This window comes from Agelaius phoeniceus, chromosome 3 (assembly GCF_051311805.1).
Source record: "Agelaius phoeniceus isolate bAgePho1 chromosome 3, bAgePho1.hap1, whole genome shotgun sequence".
Taxonomy (NCBI): domain Eukaryota; kingdom Metazoa; phylum Chordata; class Aves; order Passeriformes; family Icteridae; genus Agelaius; species Agelaius phoeniceus.
In genome coordinates this window covers 63,101,397-63,118,708 of record NC_135267.1, presented here as the reverse complement: position 1 = coordinate 63,118,708, position 17,312 = coordinate 63,101,397, and the positions used below count along the sequence as shown (strand labels likewise).

Here is a 17,312-nt window from a genome sequence, read left to right as displayed (position 1 = left end):
GGATTGACAGCAAGAGAATCCTGCAGAAAGAAATTACCAGAGAAGAAAAGCAGCAGCAATTTTAAAGTGCATGGAACAGAGAAAGCTGTAAGCCAGCAAGAATAGCACTTTTCAGCAATATAGAGACAAATAGGGAAATAAGTTTTTTTCAGAGTCAGGAAAACTCTGAAGCTGAGCTAGTCTGGGTAAGTGAGTAAAGTATCATCAAATCTGAGAAAGAATCTGACTTGCAGAATTTAATTCTGATATGATGTGTGATACAGGAAGACTTCACCTTGGTTCTTAAGACTGTACGATGTCTTTGTGGCATATTTTTATGAAGTAAATGGGCACATACATTCTGAGAACTTCTGTCCAAATTCCTGGCTTATTTACATGCTGGGAGTGCACCACAGTAGTTCTGCAACTCTGCCCCACTGTTGTCCATTTTTGGAACATGCTGGAACATGTTACAGCTTTGTTGTGGTCCATGCACACATTTCTTTGCTGTGTAAACCAAGCTGCAGGGATAAGAGAACAGGATGCTCATGAGCAGACATGAAGGAGGAAACCAGCATGGACTTCCATGCCTACAACTGCAGAGGTGTCTACCCAAAGACCATGAAAGCCTGTAGAGTTTCTTTACAGAGTTACTTTCCAGAGCAGATCTACAGCCTGATGTTTCACATTTCAGTAAGTCTTTCTGCTTTTCTTCCACAGAAGCTTGAAAGCAGAGGGATGCTGTGTGTTGTAAGTAGGTGCTAAGTAAGTAGTTAAACTGGGCAATGACTCTTTAATTTTCATTTCAGATGGTGATGTAACAGTAAACTTTGAAACTTCAAATGGACACACCGTAGCCATTGGTGAAGAAACCATACAGGAAGAAAATGTGGTCAAAGCCAGTGGAAATAATGGCACTTTATCAGAGAAAGCATCAGCATCAGAAGGAAAAAAAGAAGATCAGAAAGGTAAATTAAAGTATTCTTCACAGATTGTTTTTTGCCTACTTTAAATATTAACGTGTTCTTCCACTAGCACCTATACATGCTGTGAGTTCTGTCCTGCCACAAGGATGCCAGCAGAACCTGCTGAGAAGATAAGACTTGTGAAACACCAGTATTCCCTCACTGGTAGGCATGCCTTTTCCTGTGCATGTGGTAAGGCAATAAAGAGAAGCATGATCTGAACATCACAGTGCATGCAGGGAGGTTCAGTTTCTCAATTCACTGTGGGCCTTTCCTTGTAGCCATGGCCAACCTTTGGTGTCAGGTTTTCCTCTTATGAAAGAGCACACTGAGTGCATATGCATCACCTTGCAGCATCATTGTAGAAGTGGCTCGTGGGTTGAATGTTCAAAAGTGTTTAAGTCACTTGAAAACCATCTATAATTTTGAAAGTAAGTTCAGCAAGTCATTCCAATTGGTTTTCATGGACTCTTAAACACTTGCAGTCCAGCACTTCACAAACATTCAAGGGGCTGTGTCACTACTGCAAACAGAAACTAGGCCATTTATGGAAAATGCACTTTACAGGGTTTTCTATAGATGAATTGTAGTAAATACTGGTAAATATTTAGCAGTTCCAGTGTCCATCCTTATTTTGCTACCTTTACTCAGATCTACCTGAGTTTGACTCATAAAGAAAATGTAAAGATTATTGTGGTATCACAGGATTTGAACCGATTTTATTTTCTTTCTCTACCATCTTGAATAATGCACCACTTCTTTCCACTGTCTAAAAGTGTTCTTAACTAGTATTTCATTTATTGGATTTTCCTAGCAGAAAGAGAAAAGATACAAAAGATCAAGACCTTCATGGCTGGCTGAAGCCATGGAGGCAGGACAGAACAGTCTCTCCAATGTCTTCTATTAAACTCTACCTAGTGATGAATGATCCTCTGGAGGTTGAGAGGGTCAGTTCAGCTAACAGAAAAATTTGAATTCTTCTCAGAGCTACGTAAATGACTTGACTATTTAAAAAGTGGATAGATGTGCAAGGAGAATCTTATGAGATTTCTAGTACTTCCTGTCTCCCAACAAGGCAGAAATACAAGATTAGCCTTTGTCATGACATTTAAATACATCTTTCTTTTGGTGCCAACTAGAACCAGATGTGTATTGGGTCAGGGGAAAAGAGTTATAAAAGCCATGGAAAACTACTTTAAAATGGTTCTAACCCTTTAACTTTGGGGTTAGATCAGACCTCTTATTATTTTGTGCATCACTAAGTACAGCCTTTTGGAACTGTCAGGACTTGGAAGTTTTCCTAAGGTACAGTTTATTATTTTAGAAATACACATTTCTAACCATGCTGAAATCCCCTCTAGCTGACTTTGCAGAATATAGAACTCCAGTGAAGCAGGAGAGGTCCAATATCTATTTCAACATCTTATTAGACTCTGCACTCTATATATTGTTTTGACCTTATGGGGAGAAATTAAAAGTGATTGCTGTACAGGAGTAGATTCAGTACAAAAGAAAGTATAGCTATCACTCCAGTCCCTCTCAGAAAACTAAGACTACATGGAGGAAGGAGAAGAAAAACCAAAAAATTAGCAAAACTGGTATTCTAGGTTTCACTGAATCCCAATATGAGCATCCAGAAGATGCAAACCCCTGAAAATATACTTTCCTCTTGCACCTAAACATGAAGTTCTGCTATGAGTTAACATCTTGAGTCCCCTGAAACAAAAGGAGGTAGATTTATTGCAGAGAATACTCTCCCCACAAAAGGTGTTAAGGATCAATTCCACGCATCAGAAAGTGTTACACTGTGTAAACCCAGTACAAGCCACCCCACGGTCATGGTGAACACACTTCAGTTATTCTTTATTTATAGCACACTAGGCAAGCAGGTGAGCCAGCCTGCTGAACTCAGTGGAAGAGTAAGGCCCACAGAATCTCACCTGACAGATTAATCCTGGGTGATTCTTTTATGGCCGATGCAGTAGGTTTGCATTACACCCACGCCTGCTGGTAGAGCAAGGGATCAACAGCTGCAGAGTGGAGGTTTGCTAATGCTCACTTAGGAAATCTCATCAGAGCATCAAAATCAGAGCTGAAGCAGGAATACTCAGCTCACTGTCTTCTCCTAGGACCAAAAAATGTGCTGGTGCTTCAGATCACAACCCTCCATCACGAGAACTGAGATAGGTGGATTGAACACTAGCTGACAGTCAGGAGTAAGAGCTGCAAGAGGTTCATCTTCAGTGAGGCTAATGTGAGGCTTCTAAAGTCATGAACTCAGGTGTAAATTTTGAAGGAAGATGTGTGCACCTGCCACATTTGTAAGACACAAAGACAGGATTAATTCCTGATGCTTAGTAGCATGGTGTTGTGCTGCATTTCCAACTCCCAATGAATCAAAGTTTGCCAAAAAACGCGTCTCAGCCTTGTTATTTTAAAATGCTCTTAAGAAATGGTGGTGGTCTTTATTTGCCCTCTTGTTCAACTGGGTCTTGAAAATGGTCTTCTCATAAAATGTGATGACTGCAGCAGCCAGAAGCTTAAAAAGAGCGCATGGTACAAGCACGTTGTGATAGTATGGTGAGATCTAGCAGCAACAGGTTGCAAAATGTGGAATATATTAGGAGTTAAAACAAGTTAAAGGAGGAAAGTTTTTTCAGCATGAGTTATGGAAATACGGTATCCACAGGGCAAGCAATAGACTCAGCCATGCATATAAAAATGAGTAAAGCAGAAGCAAGTGAAGAAGACAGCCCCTGAAAGCTGCTCCCCTTGCTGCCAGGCAGTCCCATAAGCTGTGTACCCATCTGCTGCCTATCAGCTCACAGGTGCCTTTTATATGTGGTGAAAAATTCTCTTGGGCAATTTAATAGTGTAACTGTTACTCTTTGTAGTAATGATGACAGTCATACAAGCAGGGTGTTTAAAAGAAAATTTCTCCTTTATGGCAGGATGATTAGAAACAAGTGACAGTTTAACATAAAGCAGCTAATTGATGGATAAAGCCTTGCTATTGAAAAATCAGATAAATCTTTTTCTGAGATCCTTTATTCATGTTGCGCTTGCACTGGGTTGACTTCTGAATTCTTTTGTTTTGACTAAGGAAAGTCAGTAGCATCTTTTGCAGAAAATAAAGAGCTAAACTATAACTATTTTATCTGTGAGCCTTGCAAGGGATACAGGATCCCCAGCAGTGCCCAGAGCTCCACATTCCAGGTGGGGTCTGAGCATTGCAAAGGGGATCCAAGGAAGGGGATCTCTGCTTCCTGCCCCCTATAGCAGTGTTGGACAAGATCAAGAGCCACATCAGCAGAATAGGTGTGAAAATTGTCACTGTTTGCCTCCCTGGATATCAGGACCTGGTGTGGTGATGCAGCATGCCTGCTGCACATAGAAAAGCCTCCAGGTACTGTGTCAAAGATGTTTTTCTCCTTCCAACCCTCCCAAGATGTCTGGAACAGAGGTGCACGAGGGAATCCCTTATTTGTATCTGAGTTCAGTTTGTAAACTTTGGTCTTACTCATTTTTGTCAGAGCAAGCTAAATCTTTTAATGATTCTTGCAGATAGTTCCAGATTTCATAGTTAGCTTGGGCTTGAAGAAGTGAAAGGCTCAGTAACCATCAGCAAGATAGTGCCTGGAAAAACAGTAAGAAGTTCTGTTTTGCATACCATCAGTCAGGTGTGTTAGGTGCTGCTTTGATAAATAATTGCATTGCAGAAAAAAAACAAGCCAGAGCTCTGTTACAGGTGCTGTGGGTGATACGGGGCATAAGCTTCTGGAATGTTCCTGGGACATTTGCAGGAGATCAATCTTCTCAGGTTTCCTCATGTCTGAAGTAAGCATGAATAAAGGAAACAGTTTTTAGTCCTGTTTCCAAATGAATTGTTGGGCTACATGTGCATATTTTTTCCCCAAGAGGTTAAGTCTCATATGAGAGCTGGAAACGGTTCCAGGCCTTAGTATGTTGGGTTTACAGGTTCTTTCCTCTATATTTCGTCTGCTCTCCTTAAATCTGCCATTAAATTTAATTTTCTCTTATGGGCAAAGAAAAGGCTTCTTATGGGTAGCCAAAGAAAAGAAAGTTGGAGGCACAAACTCTGGTCTTACAACCATGCATAGCTGCTCTCTAATGCCTTAGTTCGTCTACCAAGGAATGTTCTTCAAGGTCTAATTTTCTAGGTTCCTTTTCTCAGAGGTCTTTTCTGTATTTCCCCAAAGCAGAACAAAACCTGTTTGAATATAAGGTAGTAACCCTCATCTTCCAGGGTCTCAGACAAGAGCCTGCTTTGTCTCAGAAGATTAAACCTGCAAACCAGTCACTGTGAGAAACTAGGCAGACTTTCATCCCTCCTGTGTGCCTAGCTGGCTTCCTGCACTCCTGAGCTCTGTAGATCATTGATATGAGCAGCATACATAAAAGGCTGTGGGCTTTTTTGCCTGACTCCCTAAGCATCTCACTCCAGCTGAGCTATTTGCTGGGTAAAACCAGTTCTTCTAAGAATAGTATATCTTCAATTCATCACCTGAACTATGTAAATGTGGCTGAATCCAAGTATTCTTAAAAGGAAAGCTACTCTAGATAAAGCTGTGTTTGGCCAGAGCCTGTCCACTAAGTCAGCAGGGCTGGCTCATGCTGGTAGAGTGATGAGAGAGGCACAAGCTTTCACCCAAAAAACTGAGTGCCTAAAGAAAGCTCCTGACTTGTAAAGTTGGTTTATTTGTTTCAGGTTTTTTCTTTTATAGGAAACACATCCTAGTGTGGCTCCAGAATTAAGATTGTCCAAATACTTTTTTTTAGAAATGAACTATTCAATCATTTGTGTATATCTTTACAGAAAGTATAAGAGAATGTAGAAGCCTACATGCCTTCCACCTTCCAAGATTCTCACAGATCAGATGAATATGTCTTAGGCATTCTCTTTTTTTTAGCAGCTTACTTCTTACACAAAGATTGAGCAATTAAAAATGTAGAATGATAGGGGTTTTTTTTTTTAGCCTTTTTTATCTTGAAACTAATGCAAAACACGTGAATGTGGTTGCTTTAGGTGAGATGTTACACCTGTCCCTTTCTCCCCTCTCCTGTTACATGTCACACCTGTCCCTCCCCCTCTACCCTGTCTCTGTTATAAGGCCTCTTGCACTTGGTGTTGTTGAAATTATGGAGTCAGTAAGATCTAGAAGTCTGCAGATGTGCAGATCTGCTTATCCATCTTCAAGAAAGATGAATTCAAAACTGCAGAGAGAGTGCAAACAGCATTGGGAGACAGCTGTCCTGGTTCAGGGTAGCAAAACAGAGCCCAGCCCGAGAGAGCCTGAGTGCATTAGATGAATGTTGCAAGTTGGTAAACAGCCAGGAGAGAGCATGGCTAAAGGACAATGCTGGCACAGGTAGAAAGGAATAAACAGTGCCTTGAAATACAGTTAGAGTAGAAATTAAAGGAAGCTTTCTAACAATTTGAATGGGTCTTTTCTTGAACAGAATTTTATTAGTAACAGCAGGAACAAAAAATGGAGCTGGTTAAATCTGAAGTTTTTGAAAGGATTTGTCTGAGTTGACCACCTGCATCAGCACAATCAATGAGTCCAAAAAAGTGACAAAAGACACCTTGTCTTGTCCTGTGTCCCATGTTCCTGACTGACAGCTTCCTGGATTTTGATTAATCAAAATGTAGTTCTCTGCATAGTCTGGAAAGGAAACTCATGATCTGCAGAACTCTTACAGAGTTTCATTGTGCAGGGAGTCATCCTGCAGAAGACAACAAACATACATTATTTCCAGCTTTCATTTTACATAGTGTTTCTCCAATGTGTTGTGTTCATCCTCCAGGAGGAGGGTGCTTTGCACTTGATGGAGATCATACACTGGTGCTGCAGCACTGCTGCTTTTCTCTGAGGTAGCTCCATGACACTGCACAAGTTGTACAAACAAAAATACCAGTGCTGTAGGACAAAATCCTCAGGTAGAAAAGCTCTGGCCCGCTGTTCCTTAGAAGTTCACAGAAGTAAAGAAAAAATTGTTGTATAACAATTACAATGTATTACAACCTATCCTCTGAAAGTATGCCCAGCATTTTTATAGGTTCATTTGGTCCAGAATTTGCAAAAGGTCCCACTTTTAGTTTGAAAAATAAGTAATCTGATTTTCTAGTGCATGTGACACACTGGCATCTCTCTGAAAATCTTTCAGATTTGACAATTCCCCACAAGATCTGTTGTATAGTGAGTAATTTGTAATTCTGACCATCATTTAGGTCTTTACCTCAGAACAGAGCTTTGTTAAGAGTCTGGCCCCAATCACAATTTCTCGAAACAGGAAAATCTGGTCTGAAAGTGAGGTTTGTTGAAAATCTGGCATTTGGAAAATTTATTATAAACATATAATCAATCCAAATGCTTAATGAGATATTAACATTTGCTTTCCTGTTAAAGATGTAATTTATAAGCAAGTTGCTTTTACAGCAGATATTTCCATCAAGGCAGCAGTGGATAAAAGATATTCCTATCTGATATGTCTCGGAGACTTTTTGTTAAAAGGTCAGTTCTTGATGAACAGATGTCTAAATTATGAAAAACAACAGCAATATGAGTGTATTGCAGCTGGTACTGAGGTACCTGGGGGATTGGTTTGAACAAATAGATGGGTCTGAACTGATTCAGATGCCTCCTTGTTTAGGCAAAAGAAAGAGCAGGCATGAAGAGCAAGGGTCCATGTTCAAGCAGAATCATGTTAGGGAGGTACAATTACAACATAATTGTATCTGTAGCCATTTACAGACATCAGACCATCTCTGTCACTGTTCAAGATCAAGCCCCTGTTGCAGTTATTAGTTATTTGTATTACTACAGTGTTACTGTATATACCAGACATTTATTATAGCATCTTACATAGATGCAGAAAACCACAAGAATTTTCCAATAGACTTGCAGTAAAAGAAAGGACATTTTGATTAGGCACTGGAAAACAAGAGGACACCAGACCAGGATAAAAAGCACAATAATGGCAGCCTAAATATTGTCAGCTTTGGCACCACCGCAGAGGGGAGCTTAAGGGAGGACAGTCAGTGAATATTCACAAAGCCTGAGGGTCAGCAGAGGAAAAGCAATGAAAAGCATCTGCTTCAAACTTGGCTTGTCACTGTCAAAAGCTGATATAATGGACTGGTCAGGTAGGAACTGGAAATCTCTGTCTCAAGTAAATGGGAAACTGTACCATGGGCAAAATCAGACTGACAGTGAGATAAAACAATGAAGCTTACAAAGATAAAAGCAACAAAGCTAATAAGATGCCAGGAGGAACAATATGGTCAAAGACAATAATCTTCACCACAGATTTCCTCCTGGCTGTGAGTAAGAAGAAGGTTTGCTGTAATCAAGGGGCAGTCAAGATTGGATGAGAGGTGTAACTATCTGAGCAAGTAGAATGCAGCTGTGCAGGAGTCTGCCAATCTTTGGAATGAGGTACATAACACTATGACAAGAGCTGTCTTAGATAAAGGTAGGGTTCCAGTAATGGCAAGGCATTTCTGTTAAAATAAATGCTATACAAACTGCCAGTTTTTAATCACAGATTAAGTCTGCAAGCAAGAACTTTGATGTGAATAACTGCTACGGTTTTGCTTTTCATTTATAGTTTTTAGTTACTTGTCTACAGAAAAATTGAAAATTATAGGTTGTCACTAGGATGTGTTTATTTGCAACTAAATAAAACCTTAGCCTTATATTTTATTTTGTATCTTTTTTCCTGATTCAAAAGATAAATTCTGATGTACATTATTTAATCAGTTATATAGTTTAGTGTAGATTGACTGTATTACTTTGGAATATGGTGAATGCTGTATTAGTTTTTCTAAGTTATCATTCTTTTTTTAACATTTTCTCTACTAATGAACTGAAACAAAACACAGTAATGGTATATAAGTAAACAAGTTTTTAATTCTTTCTTAATAGTAAATAAAATTTTAGCATCATGGATCTTTAGTAATTTAGTAAAAAAAAGTTAATACATATAGCAAAGAATTGTTTACACTTATATTATTTCTGATCATCATGTCCTTCAGGATCTTCAAAATACAAAATCATATCTTCTCTTGCCCTGTTTATTATTAATGGACTTCAAATTTTAAAATGTCCTGCTTTTTCAGAATTATATCACCATTTCAACTTTGAATGAAGGTAGGTAGAATTTCACAAGGATACCCTTTTGCTGTAAAAGGAGGTCAAAATGTAACAAATAAGGATGTTTCTTTCTCCATCCAAAGTCTTTCTATGGAAAACAAAGAGATGGTACAAGAATCTGTATTCAAAAAAATCTGTTTGAAAGTTGTAAAAGGTTTCTATGAGATGGTACTTTCAAAGCTTTAGCAAAAGCATATTAGTTTATAATAGGCTGGAAATAAAGGAGGAAGACACTGGACGGTTAATTCCTTCAGCTCATGAAGACACATGTGTGCATGTTGCTAATAATAACTGCAGGTGATGCATTAGGTTCATGTTAACAAGCCTTAAGCTAGAGGCTGGAAAGGCTTTGTTTCTGAGAGGAAGAATGTCTTTGTTGTCTAGCACATTATTTGTTTTTTCATCTACTAATCTTAAAATTAAAATGTGTTGCTTATCTCTTGGGAATCTTTAACATGGGAAAGAAGAGAGATGAGAATGTCCATTTAATGTGTGTTAAGAGTGAGGCTCTAATAGGAACATAATGCAAGAAATGAAATGGTTTTCTCTTGAGTGAGAGAAGAGACTGTTAAAAGTCTTTTCAGTATTAGCTTGTGTCCTTTCTTCCCCAATCAAGTTTTCAGTAACATGCAAACAAAGCCTATATGATTCTGATGGAATGCTCTTTCTTCTATAATATTCAGTTTCAGAAAGGTTTGGGAAGGTTATCTTGAGACAAAATGGGCATAGAATTGGTTTGGTTGAATAGCTACAATTCCCATCTGGGAACTTCAGCTCTTCCACCTGGGAGCACGGGAGCACCAAGTTTTACAGCCATAGTGATCATGTTGCAAAATCATACATTGACTTTAAATGGCTCACCTACATTAACATTACAACTGGCATTAGGTATGCACTTTTTAAATTAATTTCCTGGTCATCCCCACTTACCCTTCTTTGGTTTGCAGGCTACAAACAAACCAAGGTGGTTTTTTTTTTGGAAGAAACTAAGCCAAAAAATGCACTCAGGAACTTTTACTCCCTCCACCACTAGTCATGTAATCTACAGAACTAGCCTGAAGAAAGTCCAAATCCTGAAATGCAGATTGTGGCTATTGGGTCCTCAGTGCTACCTCTTTCACTCTGCAGAGCCATTCCTATTGCAAAGCACAATTTAGATAAAGACCAAATTCCTGCTGACTAATGAACTCTAGGCTCTTGAAAGTGCAGTTGTGTAACAAAGAACCTGCAGGAGGGGAGAGCCTTTCCATGCCAAATGATAACCTATCTTATTTAGCTTCATTTGTTTCTGAAGAGTAAAAATACTCTGAGGAAGTTACCCAAAATAAAGCTGCTATGAGCAAACAATATGCAGCTCAGAAGAATGAATTGCTCCAGGGGAAAACTGGGAAAATTTCCGCTGCATAGCCATATGCAAGCCTGTGGCTGGGAGAACGGCCCTGTTCACATTCAGGTTCACATGAATCTGACTTTTACAAACTGTTGATCTTAGGGTGGCTAGGCTTGAAAAGAAGCTGAGGAGATTTGTTAGAGAAGTAAATAGCATTCCCTCATTTAGTTTTAAGCCAGCACTTTAATTTGGGATACTGAATGTAAAGGCAGATCCTTGGAGGTGTAGAATAGATGAGTCTGAACAGAGTTCCAGGTAAATATTTTCCATGAGAAGATCCTGGGTTGAGGTGAACAGTAACTTTCTTCTGAGGTAATACTGCCTTAAGAGGCAAAAGATGAAGTCGCTCCTGATTCCCAAGAGCTCAAGCAGCAGAAGTAGTCACTATTGTGAAGCTTGCTGTTGGATTTACATGGTGTATGTCTGTGTCAGTTGGCTTCTGTTCACTTTCTTACCCATAGAGAGCACTGGTCCCTGCCCAGAAATTCCGACATCACATGCTCCACCACTACCTAAGCCTAAGCCTAAACCTAAAAAAGCTCCGCTACCACCAAAAAATGCCATTGCCGCTTCCACCGCCAGCAGCCATAAGGGTAACGAAGCACCTCATGCTAAAAAAAAGGGAAAGGCTCCTGCTAAGCAGCCTCCTCTCCCACCACCCAAGCCAACAGGTGCCAGTGCAAATCGAGAAGCTGGTGAGTACTGCCCAGCAGTGCAGCTGCCGTGGGTGCATGTGCATGGGGCTGCTTGGCTTGGTGACTTGTGCCTTTGGACCGAGCAGTGTTACTGAGGAGCATGCCGTGGGTGTTTGTAGAGAGCTTCCTGCTGGGCTCTGGTTCTGCTGGCCACAAACACCCCAGAGAATACACAGACCCCCTCGCTGTTGAGTGAACCTATGTACAACACCGAGCACAGCAGAGACAGCACTGAATTCCCAGTTCAAGTATGATAGCTGGCAAAAAAATGACCCAGAGAAACAGCTCAAGAGTAAGCAGGATAGAAGCTCACTTCTGAAACCAAGCACAAGTTACCCTTGAGTAAAACTAATTTGATATTGCTGTAACTTTCTACTGGAAGTATCAACTGTTCCAGTTAATTTGACAATATGACAAGATCACAAAGAAGTTAAGAATAAAACCATTGAAGCATCTTAAAAGATTGTTCAATAGTAGTTGGATTAGCTGACCAAAAAAAATGACAACCATTAGAAATGACCAGGCTTCCCTCAGGTGCTGTGATTCTAAGTACATACTGGAAATGGAAAATATCACTCATCAGGCACAGAGCATGTGTTTATCACCACACTATTAGATCAGAATTCAGCAGTGATGCAAGATTTAAGATTATAGGTGGATGCTCTTAAGGTACTAATTTTGAGTTTGAATGGTTGCAGTGTAAACAATGACCAAAATTAAAACATCCACACAATTTGAACTCAAGCAGTGTTGTGATGAATGGGCTCCATATATGTATTGGCAAACTTACACAAGCCCTGTGCTTTCAATCTCTCTCTGTCTTTCAAAGCCCTCCAGTCCCTCCAGTTTTCTCTGCAAGTATTTCTCTTCACAGCTTGTACATTTTGGCACATTTTGTATTTGAAGCATACAGAAGAGGACTGTTTGAAAACATTGTAAGACTTCTAGAATTACAATAATAACTTTGCCATAAAATATCCATTAACTTGGTATTAACTGTCCCTACTACATCAGACGACTACAAGAATAAACATTTTGAAAATTCAGAATTTGCTGCTTGTATTTCACATGCAGCTGGGAAACTCAGCTCTTCCTAGGTGAAGCAGCCTTTTAACAGCAGGCCTTTCAGAAATAAAGCAATCCATCACATAAAGAACTGTTTAAAACAGTGGTTGGTAACAAGCTGTCAGGTATCTGACTTTTTAGACTAAAATACATTCAGGTTCCAGATTTGTCTTCTATTAGCCTTGCTGAAATGTCAGCCAGTGCTTGCAGACCATACAGATGTAAAATATATCAACATCTATTCCTTATTCTACTGGTAATTTCTTCCAAATTTAAAAATATATTGTGTTCATTCAAAGTGGGACGGTACTTAATAAGCAGAGCTGGTTTGGAACAGTGTCAGTACAAGAGGTTTGTCAGATCCCCATGAAAATGAACACATGATGCAGCCAGTGATCAAGTCCCATGAAGGAGGAGAGGAATATGAGTAACAATGAGCCATGGCTCTCCTGAGGGCAGCACAGCAAGTTTCCATACTGAAATAGTGGAACTGGGAGAATGGGACTTAAATGGAGGTATGGATGTATGCCAAAAGGCAAACAACAGCCATTAAATTTTTCATTTAATCAGAATTCAAATCTTCTACTTAAAAAGAGGCATGACAGAAAATTGTCAGCCAGCCCAGTCAAAAACAACAGCAGCAATAGCACTTTGACCCATGTGGACGCATAGGGGGGTTTTCTGTGGGAGAAATCTTTTAAGTTTCTGCATCTAATTGCAGGTTCTGAGAATAATGTAAGGATTTTTACAATGGAAACATGTTTTGACATTTTCCCAGCCACAACTGTGTGGTCATATATTTGTACTATGCTGCAGTTTTTAAGTGCAAGCATGTAACTGGTTCTGTTGACCTCCAGCCTGCTCTGAAGGGGATCAGAACCAGAGCCTTTTGTTTCTACCATCCACCTACTCAGTAAGACTTCTGTTAAATAATGTGCAGGTTAGAACCATCATCTATTTCTGCTGTAATTATGAACTTCTGCCAGTGCCATGTTTCTGCTTCATTTTGTTTTGCATGTAAATTGAGTGATTTGTACCTGATGTGGGAAGATGAGTGCAGTGTCAGTTGATTCAGGACAGTGCCCTTTACAGTCACCTGGGAGCACAGAGAGGAACAGAGATTTGCCTGAACTTGCTATAAATTTTTTCAGATATACTGAAAGCTTCACAGCTCTCTAAATGTTTTTAAACCATAACAGCTACAGAAGAGAACAGTAAAGTGTCTTTTGAATTAGCTTCCATCTCCTTTGAGAACAGTCTCACTGTGAGAACTGTTTTTATATCATGGACTTATTATGGCCAGTATCTGCACTTTGATTCTCTCCCAGTCTCCTGGGGAGTTGTTTTTATTTAAATGCTTATAAGTAAAGTAGGCCCTTCAGCAGATTTCTATTACAGCTTTCTGTTTTACTCAATAAGCTTAGCCAGAAGGCTCCTATTTAACTTTATAATGCTTTCATTTGTTCTCTGGAACTTAATGAATTTTTAGAATTACAGCAGAAGCATTTGAGTCAGATGCATTTTGATGAAAAGGACTGACCCATTAGATGGTTGTCATTTTTGTTGCTTTTTAAATGGAAGTCAGAAATTTGAAGCTCCCATCTCAGGTGATGATACAGCATGACATTGACACAGCAATTGGAAATATGGCTGGAATGCACATGGAAATGTGGGCTAGCTGAAATCTTTAGTGAGATTCTTTTTACATATATGCTTCAGTATGGTGAGCATCACAGGATTAAACAGCCAGCTTGGCCAGCTTGTACAGCTACTGTCAAAACCTTGTTTCACTACATTTTCAAGACTGCCTGAGGTGCTCACTGGTAAGATGAAGGCCTCCAGTACATACAGGAGGCCTCCAGTGCCTCCTCCCTTCTGAAGGTCATTTGTGCACAGTGACAGCAGTGGTTTCTGCCTCTCTTTTGGGGACAGACCCAGCTGGACAGAAGGCACACCTTGTTTTGCTGCCCCTCTGCTGTTTGTCATTACTTAGGAGGACACCAGCTGCAAGAATTGTGAAAGGTAAATTGACTGATACTCAGTAACAGTCTTCAGATGTTCATTGAAAAGTATAAGGAAAATCACAAGGTTTTCACAGTGATCAGATCAGCAATTCATGTAGTAGGAAAGGTCAGGAGGTCAGGCAGCTTTCTCTGCCAGGGAGCTTTTTTTTTTTTTTTTTTTTTTTAAGCTAAGTCACTTCACATATTTTTAGAATAAGTAGTGGACTTCTTAGAAGATGTCCAGGCCAGGTGTAACAGGCAAATTCAGAATACTCAAAACAAACTCCTACCTATTTGTAACGTTGGTCCTCTCTGCTGTTCTTGGGCAAGTATTCATCATTTCAGTGTCTCCCACACAAAGGTGAAATTGGAACTGCAACATCAATCATCTCAAGCATTTACATGAGGTATTGTAGAAGTATCAAGTGTATTTTTTTTTTAAGACCAGCACAAGTCAATTCATGCAGAAAATACACTGCAAAAATCATATAATTGCAAGACTGTAAAATGCCTTTTATTTTCTTGTTTTAGCTGGTTCCTCTCATGCAAAAAAACTACCAGTCTCCAAGTCTTCTTCATCACCATCTCCTTCGTCCACATCATCTCATCCCAAAGCCTCTAAGGAGACTTCCAGCAAATCTGGCACATCAGGGACTCCCAGGGGCAAGAAAAAACCTGGGAAACAGTCAGCCCCACGAACAGCACCAGACGGGGCTGCTTCTTCCCCCTCAGGTGCGACAGCCGACAGTGTGGAAGCGAAGGCAGAAAAACCCAAGCCTGAGCAAACTTCCGCAGTCATTTTTGACATGGACAACGCGGACCAGTCCAGCAAGCTTGTTGTGCCCCCTCCTCCCACCGCTGCCCCTCCTCCACCTCCACTTCCACCTCCTTTTCCTGCTGCAGCTAGCCAGCCTGCTGGCTCCTCAGATGGGCAGGATGTGTCAGACAGCTGTGTGGCAGGGCCACCTGGCTCGGACACAAAGGCTCTGCTCTCGACCGAGCGTGGCACAGACCCAAGTCTGAGCAGTGCAGCCCCAGGCAGCGCTCCAGGTGCTGGAGGAGAACACACGGAAAGGTGAGACAGTATGGCTGTCCTGGGGGAGTAATAGGACCACAGCTAAGGAAGCCACATTTGTTTGCACTGTAGGCAGTGGGGATCTCTTCTGCTGCTTCTGCTGACTGGGAACAGTTTGTGTGGCACCCAGCACGGTTTGTTCCTTCCCAGCGCCTTCGAGCCTTTCACCTGCAGCACCTCATGTTTCCCCAGAAGGTCATTGCTCATGACCTGTCTCTTACTTCATTGTGTGGCTGGCACTGGGGTCAGCAGTTCTGCTCAAAGCTGGTGACACTTTTATTTATCTCTCATAAAGGCAAACAAGAAATTATGCCAAATTATAAGGGAGTTCTTTTCTGTAGATGTCTTTTTTTTTCTGTAGATGTCATTAAATATCTCACTGCTAAAGTTCTCAATTCAATAGCTGAATTTGCTTGAACACTTGAAAATGAGGGTTCTTTACACTTCAGTTAGTAGGTGTTTGGTTTTTTACTGCCTAATAACTTGTCTAAATCTCAGGTATTGTAAAAACTGGTCACGAGAAGAGTCATACTTACATTTTTTAAGCAAAATAATTGGCAGAAAAATGAAACTGGCTTATTAATTTGTCTTTTCCCTGCCAGAAAAATCAGCATCTTTTATATAAATCCAGGAGGGTTTAGTCTAGATGCCAGTAGCCTAGAGACCTTCCTTTAAATTCTTTCTGGTACACCTATTGCCAGCTCTACATTCTAGTGCAGCATCTCCCCCTCCTCTACCCTTCCTTTACGTAAAGATTTTCCCAAGGTAAAGGGCAATATCCTGTTGATCCCCAAGTTCATTAGTAATGAGCATGAACATTTTTAACTCAACTGCAATGAGATTGTATCTACAATAAATAGGGTTAAGCTTCCAGAACAGGAAACTTTGCAGTCCCATCTGCTCTCCAACTTGCTCCTCTCACCCCCAGAACTGTTCTCTCTCTCGATCCCACCCCACAAAAAATAGAAGCCAATTAAGATTTGTCTTAATGCAGTCTTTACAACACATCATTTGGGATTGTTTGCATCCTTTTTCATAACACACATACATAGATACATATACGTATCTGCATATGTTAAAAATGTCTTATATATGTATGTTTTTTAGAAAGTAATTACTTTGATTAACAGACCTTTTATTTTCATCCTTGCTTTTTCAATTGCTTCTCATTGGTGTTTTGTTCTGGTTGCATTGATGTGTCACCCTATCTGCTCATGAATAAACAGCTTGGCTACCAAAGAAGACCAGGAAGGGGAGGCTCCAGATCAAGCATTGTCTGAGCTAGTGGAGGAGGCTTCTGACGCTGCTGCCCCTCCTGAGAGTGAAAGCAGCAGAGAGAGCCATGGCAGTGACTCGGACTCAGACGGGCCGATCCTGTACACAGATGATGATGACGACGACGATGATGATGATGACGATGAGAATGCAAGTACTGAAAGTAAGCATCCTGCCCAGAGAGCTGCAGGCTGCGTGCCTGACCCGTGCCAGTGTGAGGCAGAGAGAGGAATAGCTGCAGGGAGTGCTTTTAGGGGATTTAGTATTTTGTCACTACTGAGAAATGAGTGTCCTGCTCCTTCCAGGCAATGACAGTCAGAAACCTGCTGGGACCTGTGAATGTGTGAGAGCATGTTGGGACCCAGGACATTCCTCTGGCTGACCTGGGTGATTCGAGACCCTGGCAAGGGGCTCAGAGACCTTGGCACAGAGTCAAAAACACCTGTGCCTTAGATTTTAGTCCATGGAAAAAATTACCAACTTTGTTTGCAGATTTACAAGCCACAAGAGTTTGAGTAGAATAATAGTTAATTTGTCACAGGGTGAAAAAGCAGAATTTTTGGGTTTTCAAAGGGGGGTTCAAGAAGCAAGATGGAGGAATCTGGACGTGTTGTGCTGTCCTTCTTCTCCTTCTTCTTGTCCTCCATCTTCTGCTGGGATGGTGACACTTTTTGATTGGTTTAGAGTA

General features: G+C 40.5%; 1 protein-coding gene across 5 annotated transcripts in view; it reads left to right on the top strand.

Annotated features, from left to right (window-relative positions):
- The window catches only part of PHACTR2 (phosphatase and actin regulator 2), a 131,625-nt gene that overhangs the window by 95,115 nt on the left and 19,198 nt on the right, over window positions 1–17,312 (top strand). For 4 of the 5 annotated variants that reach the window (XM_077175447.1, XM_077175449.1, XM_054629420.2 and 1 more), the window contains exons 4-7: window positions 789–947; window positions 10,973–11,206; window positions 14,806–15,349; window positions 16,576–16,787. In XM_077175447.1, the coding sequence (XP_077031562.1) occupies window positions 789–947; window positions 10,973–11,206; window positions 14,806–15,349; window positions 16,576–16,787 (1,149 nt within the window). The remainder of the gene's footprint in view (window positions 1–788; window positions 948–10,972; window positions 11,207–14,805; window positions 15,350–16,575; window positions 16,788–17,312) is intronic. The other variant, XM_077175451.1, reaches the window with a different exon arrangement.